The 13,814-nt window shown below is 43.3% G+C and overlaps 1 protein-coding gene across 2 annotated transcripts in view; it reads left to right on the top strand.

Annotated features, from left to right (window-relative positions):
- The window catches only part of TAF3 (TATA-box binding protein associated factor 3), a 119,617-nt gene that overhangs the window by 73,137 nt on the left and 32,666 nt on the right, over window positions 1–13,814 (top strand). For both annotated transcript variants that reach the window (XM_069547188.1, XM_069547189.1), the window contains one exon: window positions 11,831–13,653. In XM_069547188.1, coding sequence (XP_069403289.1) covers window positions 11,831–13,653 — 1,823 coding nt within the window. The remainder of the gene's footprint in view (window positions 1–11,830; window positions 13,654–13,814) is intronic.

Raw genomic sequence — 13,814 nt, forward strand, 5'->3', positions numbered from 1 at the left:
CCCAAAAGTGTCACACTGAGTATAACTTCAAGGAGTTGCAAACACTTGTTCTGAGGTCAGTTTCTTCACAAATGGGGTTGTGTCGTATGACTCCTCTTCAGTTATATTTCAAAAGGGGCAGGTTGACATTTTCATTAAGTTCTATTAGTTATGTTCTTATAATTCATAATTCTGTTTTGGAAGAAATCCCTTTGAGAGTCAGAGAAAAGGAGTCAGCCTCAGACATCCATGGTGATACATACATTGCCTTTTATAGTTCTCTGTAAGATTTCCCATATACAGTGAGTCAACAAATATTACTTATCTGAAGAGATACTTTAAGGTAAACATTTTATTATCAAATATATTTTTAATCCATTTGCTTTAATTGGATGTCATTGGCATATTTATAAGACTCATCTCTGGGAGTTCAGGGGTATGTTGTATTTATGTGTTTGTATAACAGGACCGTGTTGATGTGAACAGGATATTCATGTTGATGTGCCTATAAACCCTAAGCTTTGTCTTTCTTTAGTTAAACCAGGTTCTAGAGAAAACTTCAAGGATTCTAACCAAGTCCTAGGTTATGCCAGCAGAGACTATCTTGGGGGCCAGTCTGTTCCAGGCTTCCCAGTGGGGGCTGCAGGTGGAAATCCCGCTCTATCTTGGGGGCCAGTCTGTTCCAGGCTTCCCAGTGGGGGCTGCAGGTGGAGATCCCGCGAGGAGCTGGGGATATGGCGACCGTGAAGTGGCCCCATGGGGATGAGGTTATAGTGGGTTATAGCCTCATGGGGATGAGGCTGTAGGGCTCTAAATCTGATGTTTTTGGAAAGGCAGAACATTGAGATCTTTAGGTTTTTATTTTCTTGGCATTTCTGGATTCTCAAATCCTGGCAGCTAACTGAAAATATTTAGAAACATTAAGCACCCCCTTCCGTTTGCTGCCCCCTCAAAAGACACTTCTAGAATCTTCTTCTCTCAACAGGACTATGACCACCAGTCATGGTCTCCATCACCTGACTCAGGCCCCAGTCATTCCCCGACCCCTGGGCCACCACGATTGCCACCCAGGTTTTCTCTGTGCCCCTGATTCCCCCCGTCCCCACCAAGTCTGTTCTCAACACAGTGGCTCCTGGGGTTCTGCTGAGACCACGTGTCAGTTAGGTTTTGTTCTTTTTGACCCATGAGCCTGCTAAGTACTGTGCCCAGGCTCTGGACTGTGGCTTTTCTAGGCTCCTGGAGCCAAAAACCAAATGTCAGGCTCGCCTCCTGGTTCTTCTTCTGGATCGCAATCTGACAAGTACAGGCTTGCAAGTAACTCTCTGATGGCCTCAGAGAGATGGAGAGAGTAGGAGGTGGCAGAGGTGGGGCTGGCAGGCAGCTCTTCTCTGCTCCGGCTCACCGGCCGCAGCTTCTGGGGCTGCTGCCCGAAGCAGACCTTCCCCCCCTGATTCACTCACATTTACTTTCTGTTGGGCGGTGCTGCTCTTGCTGTTTGTTTCTGAGAGCCTTGGCACGCTGCTTATTTTTTATTGTTACAAGTTGTCCTATTTTAAATGATACGTGTGTTTCTCAACTTGTAACTTTCCCATAGGTGAACATTTGGAAGGTCTTTTGCTTCAGTCCTTAGCGCCTGGTGCCCAGTGTATAGTAGGTGCTCAGCAGACTGGTGAATGGAAGCTCCCTTTTTGCTGCCAAACTTAGACACTTTCCAGTTTTCTCTGAGTTCAAAGCTTGCAGATGGTAGGTGCTTGGTAAATCAGAAGCATGATTTGTGCCTCTTGGGTTTTTTGTTTGTTCGTTTTCCTGGTGCCTACTAGAGTTCTAGAAGAAACGAAAGGTAAGCACACAGCTCTTTGGGTTTTCCGCTTTCTTCAGGATGCATTCCAAAGCAGTTTCTAGTGAATTTGGAATCACTGTCTCTCTCATTCCCATCTGTTGGTAAGGGTAATCAAGAGCTGACATACTGATGGAGGATAAGCAATGAAAAAAGACACATTCCTCCTTTGTAGACTATGTTTGAGTCTGCTGACCATCCTCGGGTTTTTTGTACTTTAAAAATTGGGTGGATTTTCTTGTTCTGTCTGCATTTGATACTAACTAGAGAACATAAGACTGTGAATCCATTCATGAAATAATGCTTTTAAAGTTATCCACTTTTTTTTTTTTAATGTTGGTGTGTGTGAGAGAAAACAGAGGTAAAGAGAGAAACTAACTTATTTAGGCATGATTGTTAATTTTCTTTTTATTTTCTGTCTACTTATTGCTTTGGATAAATATGCTGGACTACTGCCAAAAATTCCGGTGGCTGAATACTAATTTTGCTGAAATTAGATGGAACAGCCATCCCTTGCCAATTTTCTGTCTAAATTGTACAGAAATCTGACTCTTGCAAGACAGAAATCTGGTCAAAAATAGAGTCCTAATTTTCTATTTAGTCAGTAAGACCTTCAGCAGACTAATTGTTGTTGTTTCAGCTTTTCTGTTTCAGGTAGCAAAAGAAATCCAAGAAAAAGGAAATCCAGTCCAAGTTACTAGCCATTTTTCTCCTGTGACCCAAATGTAGATTTGTGGGGTTAAAGAACATGGCATTCACGATTTGTCTGGTGCAGAGCAGCAGTGAGCCTCAGAAAACAATTAGTGCATCTTTCAGACGCATGGTAGTTACTGAATAATTACTCAAATAATGGTCAGTAATGGAATACAAAGGGTTATCTCTTAGCTAATCCTCGAGTAATGGGATTGGTGTATCTCTGATTTTTCTCTTGGCCTTCCAGGGTTCAGAAGAATGAGACAAAAGTGATTATGGGAACTAGAGGGAGCCACTGGAGGCCAGGGACGAAAAGGAGACCTTATCTGAAGCAATTAATCAAGAAACTCATATTGTGGGACAATTATTCAGAGCTAATTCTAAAATAGCTTCAGAGCCCCGGGTCTTGGGATATTTCTTCCAGAATTTTGTCAAGGTCATTTAGAGCACAGGGACAACCCTGCATTAGAATAAAGGTTTGGTTAAAAGCATGTATACTCCCTACCTAGAAGCCTGTGCAGTGTAAAAGCATGGCGTCAGTCATCAACTACTTAAATGTAGCTGTTATTTTTTACTTTATTTTTATGGTAGCAAACTGTGCAAAACAGAATGAGGTATCACCCCAGGGATAAACGTCCTTTCTTGATCCACTTTCTTTAAGTACGTTGGCCTCTGGCACGTGTCTGTTTGCTTCACCATGTAAACTGGGAAAGCAGTGCTGACATGCAAGCTCAGTGACTTTTTACATGTGTGTAATTTCATATAATAAGTGATTTTCTGTTGAGTGTGGTTGTGTTAAATCTGCCTAGTCCTTTAGCATTTTTCCCCCTGAGTGGGCTAGAAAACTGTTATTTTCTCAGGAATCTGGTCTCAGCCAATATGTCACTTCCTCAGTGAATGTTCTGTCTAAAATAGCCCTTTCCCTCCCCGGACATGTGACCCTGTTTTATGAACTTCTGAGCACTTAATCACTATGAAATATTGTTTACACGTATTAGTTGCCTATCCACTCTACTGACATGTAAAGTCTCCGGGGAGGGGAACCTTGTCATTTGTTTACTTGGGTTCGTGTGGCCTGCTGTATATTGATCACAATAAACATTTGCTGGGTGAAGGAAGGAAGGCAGGAAATGGCCTTTGCCTGTGACACTCTCCTTACCTTGGAGGGGTGCTTCCCCCTCCACCACCACTGTTTTCTGGTCATTTGTGGGCAGGTGCATGGCTGGCAGAATATTGGGCTGTCCATGTTTCTAACTGAGTCCCACATGGCAACACCCTGCCTTCTTATTTCAGCTCAGACTGTCGACAGGCGTGCTTTCTCAGTGTATTTGTTGCCGTGCTTCTTGCATTTTTGGCTTGTTGTCGGTGACTCTGCTCTCCAAAGTGGCCCCCAGGCAGGATGCTGGCTGGCGTTCCCAAATGCAAGAGGGCTGTGCTGCGCTACATGGTGAGAACAGAGCAGCTCCATGCAGTCGTGGTTACAGAGCCGTTGGCAGTGAGCTCACTGTGAGTGAATCCACATCTATATTAAATGAGATGCCTTCAGACAGAAACACACATGAAACAAGATTACATATTGATCTGCTGTCAGAAGTGTAACCCGAGCCTCTGAGGAACCTAGCCTTGTATTTCCTCTGGGAAGAGCGGTTCAGTTTTCACTAATTTAGTATTTGCAGCCCCTTTGTAGAACATAACCACCACAGATCACACAGATCTACTGTTCGTGTGAACACATAGTTAACGTGTTGCTAAGTGGCAAGCTACCTCAGAGATTAGTGGCTTGAAATTACAACTGTTTACTCACTCATAATCCTGCGAGTTGGCATTTGGGGTTGGCTCAGCAGTGCGGTTCTTCTGCTGGGCATGGATATACTTTTGCCATCAGCTGGTGATTGATGGCCTCCCTTGTATGTCTGACAGGTGTGACCTGGGCTCTGAGCGATGTGTTTCTCAACTCCCAGAGTCTAACCCAGGCTCATTCGCACTAGGGGTTTGCAGGTCTCCCAGGAGCAGCAGAAGGGCAAGCCCCAGTCTGCAAGTGGTTTTCAGTCCTCCACTCGCGTCACTGTTGCCAACACCGATTCATCAGCCAGAGCAAGTCACGCAGCCATCCAGATCAAGTAGGCTCCACATCCTGGCGAGACCCAGAGTCAGCCATAGAAAGGGCATTGGGGCGGGGAGGAAGGGGTCCCTCTGATACTCAGAAGCCAAAGAGGCAGTGCTGACTGTTGCATGGAGTGGGCAAGAAAGGAAAAGAAATTCAGAAAGACTAAGCAACCACACCAGCAGTGGTGGGCAAAGGCAAGTCACACATGTCTGCATGATGGCAGAGATTCTAGTCTCTGTCTTCCCTTCTGATAGACCACTAGCTGATTTGCCTTGTTTGACTAGCTCTGGGGATGGAGAATCAGCAGTAAGATTAGCCTCATTGCTACAGGAGAGCAACAACTGCTGTCATCTGTCTCAGAAAGGATTCCATACCCTGTGCATAGTCTTACTGTTGTGAGTATAAAAATGTCCTGGTGGGAGTGACTTGTGAATGTGTGGGGCTCGATCTTGGATTTGATCTGCACGAAAGGCTTACATCTTGGGATATGGAATCTTAGTTGTAGTAGAATTTATTCTGAAAGACTTAAAGACAGATGATTAAAATATTAGAGATATTGACGTTGTCTGAAGAGATCTCCTTGTATTTATTTCTTTCAAAAAAAAAATCCGCAATATTGCCATAGCTAGGGCCTATTATGCTGTTGTAATCATAGTTGCACCAAGAAGGGTGATTAACGATAGCAATTTATTGTATCTGAGGAGGAGAGAAAATAGGAGATGTTGTCGTTATCATAAATCATATCATAAATAACCCAGAAGAAGCACTCAGAGCGCCCGTGTGGTGTCAGCAGCCAGCCCTCTTAGGCGCGCTTGCCCAGGGTGTAGCCATAGAAACCCCAAAGTCATACTGTTATCTTGGCCTCACTGCAGTTATGTGATACAACACTATTAACATATAGATTAGGCCATTTATAATACCAGGTGTCATTTCAGGTTGGCCTGCTTATATAGCATTTTAGTTTTTTATTGTGCCAAATGTTAGTGAAAAAAGTGCTTTTCTGCAGGTCAGTGTATATATAGGTATTTGTAATGCATCAGCTTCACTCTGCTATTAATTTATTGTGTTATTGATTGGTTGTACTGTATGAATTGTCATGGCCTAATTGTCTTGTCTTTGCTAGTAATTTCATTTCTTTTTCAGGTAAATAGCTTGGTTTTGAAAACACCTATCCACTCATACATGTTGAGCTGTGTTTTAAAGGGTCTAATTTCAGTCACATTATAGACAGGACAATTTTTAAAGTATCTTATGAAGAGACAGATGGGATGCAAAAAATTTTTTTGGCCTCATTTGGAACTAAGAGAGAAAATGTTGGCTGGCCTGGGTGGTTTTAATGCTGCTGCTCTTCCTGCATTTCCAAGGTGTCCCGTGTCTGCCTGTCATTCTCCAGCTGCCCAAGGTCTTTGTCCTCCCCCCATAGCATCCCACTAGAGCCTGGCCCTCCTCAGAACACCTGGGGTACCAGACCCTCTCCATCCTCAGCATTCCATCAAATTGCTTCACTGAAGTTTCACTTACTCAGAGTCTCCTTACCTCAAAAAGTAGGGTAGACTCAATCATTTGTCAGGTTTACAGTCTTAAAAATATTCTGGCAGCAGCATTTTTAAAAATAAAGCCCTTATCTAAGACGTGAATCAAGTGGTCAGAAGGCCAAGCTCTGAGGCATGTGATCAGAGAGATATTTAGGGCCAGAAAGGGCTCTGCCCTGCCCTGTAGAGCACCCCCCTGCACGTGGAGATGGCCCTAATGTTAGAAATCTTCAGTTCTTCGAAGCAGGAGTCAGATGTCAGTCTCATATTTTGCAGATGGGGAGACTCAGGTCTGAGAAAGTCAGTGGGCTGTGCTAGGTCAAGTTGTGGCTCTGGAAACAGGCCCCAGAGGCAGTTTCCATCGAGCTTCCTCTCTGGTTACCTTGGGGTTTCTGTTCCCACGTCCCTGGATGAGACAGCTTGTGTACCGTATGCCGGTGCCTGCCACGGCACTTGAATCGATGGCCGCACCATGTGGTGGCTTCTTCAGAACGGGAAGTCATGTCCCATTTGACTGTGTGTTCCTAGGACCTAACGTGGTGCTCGCTCTACTGGTGTTTACAAGGCACTTGGAAGGTGAACGAGTGAATGAGTGATGAGTGAGGAGTGGATGACTGGATGTAAGTAGTTTTGAGTCACCCCAACTGGTTGTAATAAACATAATATATAGAAAGATGTTTTCTGAAAAGCGTCCATTTTAAATCTTTTCATATCTATTATGAAAACAGTATGCATAATCTAATTAGACAGTGGGAAAGTTTGTGTCATTGTTGCTAGAAATTAATTTCTGCATGTACGTTTCTGAAAAATTACAAGAAATCTAGTTTTAGGTACATTTAGTTTTTGGTGAGATGTACAGGTAGCATTTTATTGTCCTTATAAAGTTCAGAAGTATAAGTATATTTTCTGATAGTTAATGAGATAAAAACCTTTCATGCCCATGCAAACAATTTCCTAACATCCATCATCTTTTAAGATTATAGTATTTCTTTAAAGGCATTTATTATTCTGATTTAAAAGATCTTTCTTTTTTAAAAAAAGGTATTCTGAATCAATATTTTTAATAACTTAGAAGTGTGTTAGTCATTCAGTTGGGTCAGGCTCTTGTGATCCTGTAGCCTGCCAGCCTCCTCTGTCCATGGAATTTCCCAGGCAAGCATACTGAATGTGGGTAACCATCCGCTACTCCAGGGCACCTTCCCAAACCAGGGACTGAACCTGGTCTCCTGCATCGGCAGGCGGGTTATTTACCACTGAGCCAGTTGGGGAGCGGGTACCTTTGCCCGTGTTAGAGCAGAAAGGAGATGCAGAGGAGTTTGGTGGAGAGGCGTGTTTTGCTCGTCACTCCCCTGGGAAATGTAGGAAGTGTGGGTTATTTGTTTGTGTCGTCAGTGAAGGGAGTGGGAGTGGCGTTTGTAGTGTCTCCCCGACTCCTCTTAATATCTGTGGAATTTTTAAAACAATGGACATCAATATAGATCCATTTGTTTTCTTGCATATCATTAAAAGAATCTGACAATTGTTCTGCATTAGCAAAATATTGATTTGGTAAATATGGGTATAAGCTATTTGTGAGTAATTTGTAGCACTTAGAACTTTTCTATCAGTTTGAAATTATTTCAAGTTGAAAAATTTTCACAATCAAATGTTGACTTGCGATCATTGATTGTTTAAAGAGAGATTATCTCTAACTCCACCTTTTTCTGCATGTTGTAATATTCTGCTACCAATTAAATATATTTTAAATGATATTTCTGACTGTGCAGATAAATTTGTGCTGAATCATTCATATATTGCCTATTGTTCCCTTTTTGACAAATGAAAAAGTATTGTTATATATGGACAACGTTTGACAGAATGAGAAGTTACTTCTTAATATGTCACGTTTTTACTTAGATTGGATTATAGTGTTCACACATTTTAGTGAATTTATATGAAGAGTAAGAGTAGACATGAATCTCTCCCAGTAATTTAACATTAAAGAAAAAAATACAGGTTCCTACCCTGGTTTCCATGTTGTTCTTCATATGTCTTTTTTTTTTAATGGCCTTTTTTCCTCTTAGAAGTGTAGGACTTACATCATAATTTATGGTAGTCTTTGATGAATGACAGTGCTAGTAGTCAATTATAACACATATCAGCATTTTGAGTAAACCCTCTCACAAAGAATAATCAGATCAAAAGTCATCATTGTTACCTTTAGCCAAATCTTAGCATAAGCAGGAAGGGAAACCAGTTTTGTAAATAATTCCTAACCCTACCTTTGGCAGCATGACCATAACACTTCTGCAGAACTAGCCTCCTTGAGTAAAATTTCTGTTATCCTTCCAGAGTCTCCCCAACAGCTCCAGACCGCTCTCACTGCAGGATAGAGTTATCAGGGCAGATGGCTGCAGTGATTGTCCACTTGGCCTGTAGATGCTAGCTCCGGACTTGCCCTGTTATGTGGTCTTAGATTATAGTGAGGAGAGTTGGTTTTTTTTTTTTTTTAATCTTCTCAAAAAGGATTATAAAGTCAATTTTAAAAGGTATATCTCTATTATTGTTCATTGTTATTATTTAGTGGTTTGAATACTTAACCAACGCTCATTAGCAATTACTTTTCACTGTCCTCACAAGATAAGCAATACTAGGGTATCCCTATCTTCTGGATCAAGGACCTGAAGCACTGAGAAGTCAGAAAGAACTTATTTTAAATGTCACAGCAGTTTTCCTTGAACTGTTTTTCCCCCCCCAATATTTGTTTGTCACATGGATATGGAAGAGTCTTTCCCTCTAGTTTAAACATTTTTAAACAGTAGAAAGTGAGTTCTTAGTTCTCTGGAAATAAAAAAATCTTTAAAATACTTCTCATATCAAGTAACATCACCTGTTTGACTTCGGAGCACAGCTTCTGTTCTTGTATCTATATTTGTGTTAAATTAGAAAGATTTGTGACTAAAATTTTTTATACTATTTTTTATACCTTTGTGTAGTAACATGTCAAAAGATCAGGTATCTTGTAATATTAAACTTCTGTTAACTGAATTATCTGCTATTTTATAATAAAGCTGTTTTCATGTATAAGTATAGGAAAATGCTAAAAACCACTTTTAGGGTATTTTCAAGATTTTTTGTGAATTGTGCTCATTATATACGTACACACAATGAGTACTTCATTGCCATTCACCTGTAATCAAGCTGAAATTAACTTGCAAGAGGGGGTTTGGGTGACAGTAGAGAATAAACCGGAAAAGGCACTGGCACCCCACTCCAGTGCTCTTGCCTGGAAAATCCCATGGATGGAGGAGCCTGGTAGGCTGTAGTCCATGGGGTTGCTAAGAGTCGGACACGACTGAGCAACTTCACTTTCACTTTTCACTTTCATGCATTGGAGAAGGAAATGGCAACCCACTCCAGTGTTCTTGCCTGGAGAATCCCAGGGACAGGGGAGTCTGGTGGGCTGCCGTCTATGGGATCGCACAGAGTCGGACACGACTGAAGTGACTTAGCAGCAGCAACAGCAGAGAATAAACCATTCAGTAGCGATTACATATTTATCTTATTCCAAACTCTTAGACCACAGAATTAAACTAACTCATGTAATAGAAAACCAGACACTTATTATGCAGAATCATCAATTAAGTCTGTGTTTGAACAAGCATAAGCTAGATCAGTTATATTCATTTGTTCGCACATTGTAATATTTTAAAAATAAAATATATTTGCTCAAGTGGAGAACTTTCAGTACCTGGAGAATGGATAAATAAGCATGGTACATTTTTACAGCAGTGAAAATGAACTGACTGCAGCTACCTGCATGGACATAGGAGATGCCCAGAAACATAATGTTAGGGGGGAAAAAAGCAGCTACCTGCATGGACACAGGAGATGCCCAGAAACATAATGTTAGGGGGGAAAAAAAAGCAGCTACCTGCATGGACACAGGAGATGCCCAGAAACATAATGTTAGGGGGGAAAAAAGCTGTAAGATATTACAGTATGATACCACTTATATAAAGTTCAAAAACAAGTCACTGCATACAAATGTAGTAAAACTGTACAGGAAACAGGGAAGGATAATAAGAAGAGGAGTTACCTGGAATAGGGTGGAGTGGAGAGGGGAAAGCATCCATCAGGAAGTAACCAAGGGGTGTCTCGGTGGCGCTGCTAGGGGTGACGGTTTTACAGGTATTCATTCATTGATATGCTTTATGCCTTGCATGCAGTCACACTCTCTGTTATGTATCTGTTTCTAATTCAGAACACTGTTATAAATATTTTCACACTTTTCCCTTTCTTATTAAAGCTTACGTCTTTCTCTTCCAGCAAAATGCCCTCTTCCATTTTGATTAATTTTGATGCCACCATTGACGCTTTCTTATAAACTCTTTAAGCATAAAATATTTGTAAGTTAATAAAAAGAAGCATTTGTGTTTTTAAGTATTTTTGTAATTCATTTATATTCCTCTAAACCACATAAAGCTTCTAGATGCATACAAGTTATTGGAGACTTGAAATAAAAAAATGAAAATTAAACATTAAAAATAAAATAACAGAACTGGAATGATCCTCTCTAGCTTGTGGGGACCCACTTTGAATCAAGCATTATGGTAAAATTTTTTTCACTTAAATGTAAGCAGCCACCATAGGTTTTTCTAATACTTTCTGAGGTTCTTATACAATTTCCTTGTGGCCCCCTCCATCTCTGTCATCTGTTCCTTCATCCTGTACTTCTCCATTCCCAGTCTCCAAATACCCAAAACACTACCTCATTCTTCAGGTCTTTCCCAGGTCTTTGACACGGAGGCAGTCTGTTTCTCATTTGAGCTGCTGTGAGGCTTTGTCTTATGGTCCTGATCACTTTCTACATGCGGTCCGCCGACACGGTGTCTCCTGCTGAGCTGTCAGGTCTTTTAGGTCGCGGTTTATTCCTGACCCTCCAGCAGCCCTTTCAGCCTTTATCATCGTGCATGGTAGCTGCTTAGTTAATACGTGCAGAAGGAAAGAATCTGACCCCACAACAACTTGGTCAGGTTGGCAGGGCAGGTAACATTAGCCCCTGTTGAGAGGTCAGAAAACAGCCTCCAGGAGGTTGAGAGACTGCCTCGGGCCCATTGCTCTGCGATGCCTGAACGCCTGTGGAAACACCGCATCTCTAAGGCCAAGCCAAGTGTCTTCCATGTCACCACACTACTTCTCAAAGTGGCTGTCCTCAAGTCAGCAGACGGGAGGAAGAAGTAGCATATGAACTATTAAAAAGTATTCTTTTCTGTCATTTCTGAGGTTAGTAGTTTACATGCTAACCTATCTCTTGGTTTTTAGAAGGGTGTGTGTGTGTGTGTGTACACAAGAGGAAGAGAAAAAGAGAAAGGCAGAATTTAGTCAAGTTAGGAAAAGAATTAAGGAAGCAGAGGGCAAACAAGAAATCTTTAGCAGACTTCAGATCCTGCATTTAGGGCCACGTTGCTCAAGGGGAAAACAGTTTGTATGTCTCCTGTCGCTGGTTGCCATTCCTCAAACAAAGATGGCATACGTGTTTGGAAAGTCCTAGAAAACTTAACTGCTCTACTCTCTAACAACTGTCAATAATTTCCTTTCTTTCCTAGAAATCATGTTTGAAGCATTGTTTTTCTTTTTCCCCTTAGGGTATTTTTTTAATATATATATGCTAATAACGCTTCTTTTTTCTTCCTTCCCCAGAAGAAGAAGAGGAGCAGGTGCCCACAGATGGAGGCACGTCAGCAGAAGCCATGCAGGTTCCCCTGGAAGAAGACGACGAGCTGGAGGAGGAGGAGATTATTAATGATGAGAACTTCTTGGGTAAGAGACCTCTGGACAGTCCGGAAGCTGAAGAAATGCCCGCGATGAAGCGGCCACGCCTGCTGAGCGCCAAGGGGGACGCCCTGGACGTGGTGTTACTGGAGGCTCGAGAGCCGCTCAGCTCGCTGAACCCCCAGAAGATCCCTCCCATGCTGTCCCCCGTCCACACCCAGGACAGCACAGACCCAGCTCCTCCATCACCGGAGCCACCAATGTTAGCTCCAGTGGCAAAATCACAGATGCCAACTGCAAAACCATTGGAAGCAAAGTCATTTACACCCAAAACAAAGACTAAAACCAGTTCTCCAGGACAGAAGACGAAATCACCCAAAATGATTCCGTCACCAGCCATGGTCGGAAGTCCTATTCGGTCTCCAAAAACCATATCCAAAGAAAAGAAATCTCCTGGACGTTCCAAGAGCCCCAAGAGCCCCAAAAGCCCCAAGGTCATGACTCACATTCCCCAAGTACCTGTCAGACCTGACACACCCAACAGGACTCCTTCAGCCACAATAAGTGAGAGAATCAGTAAAGAGACGGTTCAGGTGAGGCAGGTACCGACACTGCCTGACGCTGGGAGACTGAACAGTGAGAGTCAGCTCAGAAAGGCTGTCGTCACCGACAAGACCATCGACGACTCCATTGATGCTGTGATCGCACGGGCGTGTGCGGAACGCGAGCCCGATCCTTTCGAGTTCTCTTCTGGGTCCGAATCAGAAGGAGACATTTTTACCAGCCCTAAGAGAATTTCAGGTTCAGAATCTGCTACCCCCAAAGCCTCCACCTCCTCCAATAATTTCCCCAAGTCCGGGTCCACCCCTCTGCCTCTGTCAGGCGGAACTTCAAGCTCGGACAACTCGTGGACAATGGACGCGTCCATCGACGAGGTGGTTCGGAAGGCCAAGATGGGGGCCCCTCCCAGCGTGCCCCCCAGCTTCCCTTACGTTTCCTCCCCTTCGGTCTCTCCTCCCACCCCCGAGCCCTCGCACAAGGTGTATGAGGAGAAACCCAAACCGCCAGCCTCCTTGGACGTCAAAAAGAAGTTGAAAAAGGAGCTGAAGACGAAGATGAAGAGGAAAGAGAAGCAGCGAGATAAGGAGAGGGACCGGGACAAAAGCAAGGAGAAAAGCAAAGAGAAGGAGAAAGGGAAGGAGAAGGAGAAAGACAGGGAGGCCAACAAGGAAGCCAAGTATCCCTGGAAGGACTTCCTCAAAGACGAAGAGGCCGATCCCTACAAGTTTAAGATAAAAGAGTTCGAAGATGTGGATCCAAAAGCCAGGTTGAAAGATGGGATTGTGAGGAAGGAAAAGGAGAAGCACAAAGACAAGAAAAAAGACCGAGAAAAGGGCAAAAAGGACAAAGAGAAGCGGGACAAAGAGAAAGTGAAAGAGAAGGGCCGCGAGGAGAAGCTGAAGGCCGTCCCGGCCCCGCTGGTCCTGCCCCCCAAGGACGTGGCGCTGCCCCTGTTCAGCCCCTCGGCCACCATGCGCATCACGGCCGTGCTGCCCTCCCTGACGCCCGTGCTCCCCGAGAAGCTCTTTGAGGAGAAGGAGAAGCCCAAGGAGAAAGAGAGGAAGAAGGACAAAAAGGAGAAGAAGAAAAAGAAAGAGAAGGAAAAGGAGAAAGAGAAGAAGGAAAAGGAGAGGGAGAAAGAGAAGCGCGAGCGTGAGAAGAGGGAGAAGGAGAGACACAGGCATGAGAAGGTAAGCGCTCTGCCTCGGGGCCCCGTCCGAACCCTGTCCTGGTGGAAAGTGCAGGTAGGGCCAGCAGCGGTCGGTGCGTTCCGGATGTGAATCACCCACGGCTGACCTGGAAGCTGGTCTGTAATGTGTTTACAAAATTTAATTTTAATTCTTAAACCCAT

This window comes from Ovis canadensis, chromosome 13, assembly GCF_042477335.2.
Source record: "Ovis canadensis isolate MfBH-ARS-UI-01 breed Bighorn chromosome 13, ARS-UI_OviCan_v2, whole genome shotgun sequence".
Lineage (NCBI taxonomy): Eukaryota > Metazoa > Chordata > Mammalia > Artiodactyla > Bovidae > Ovis > Ovis canadensis.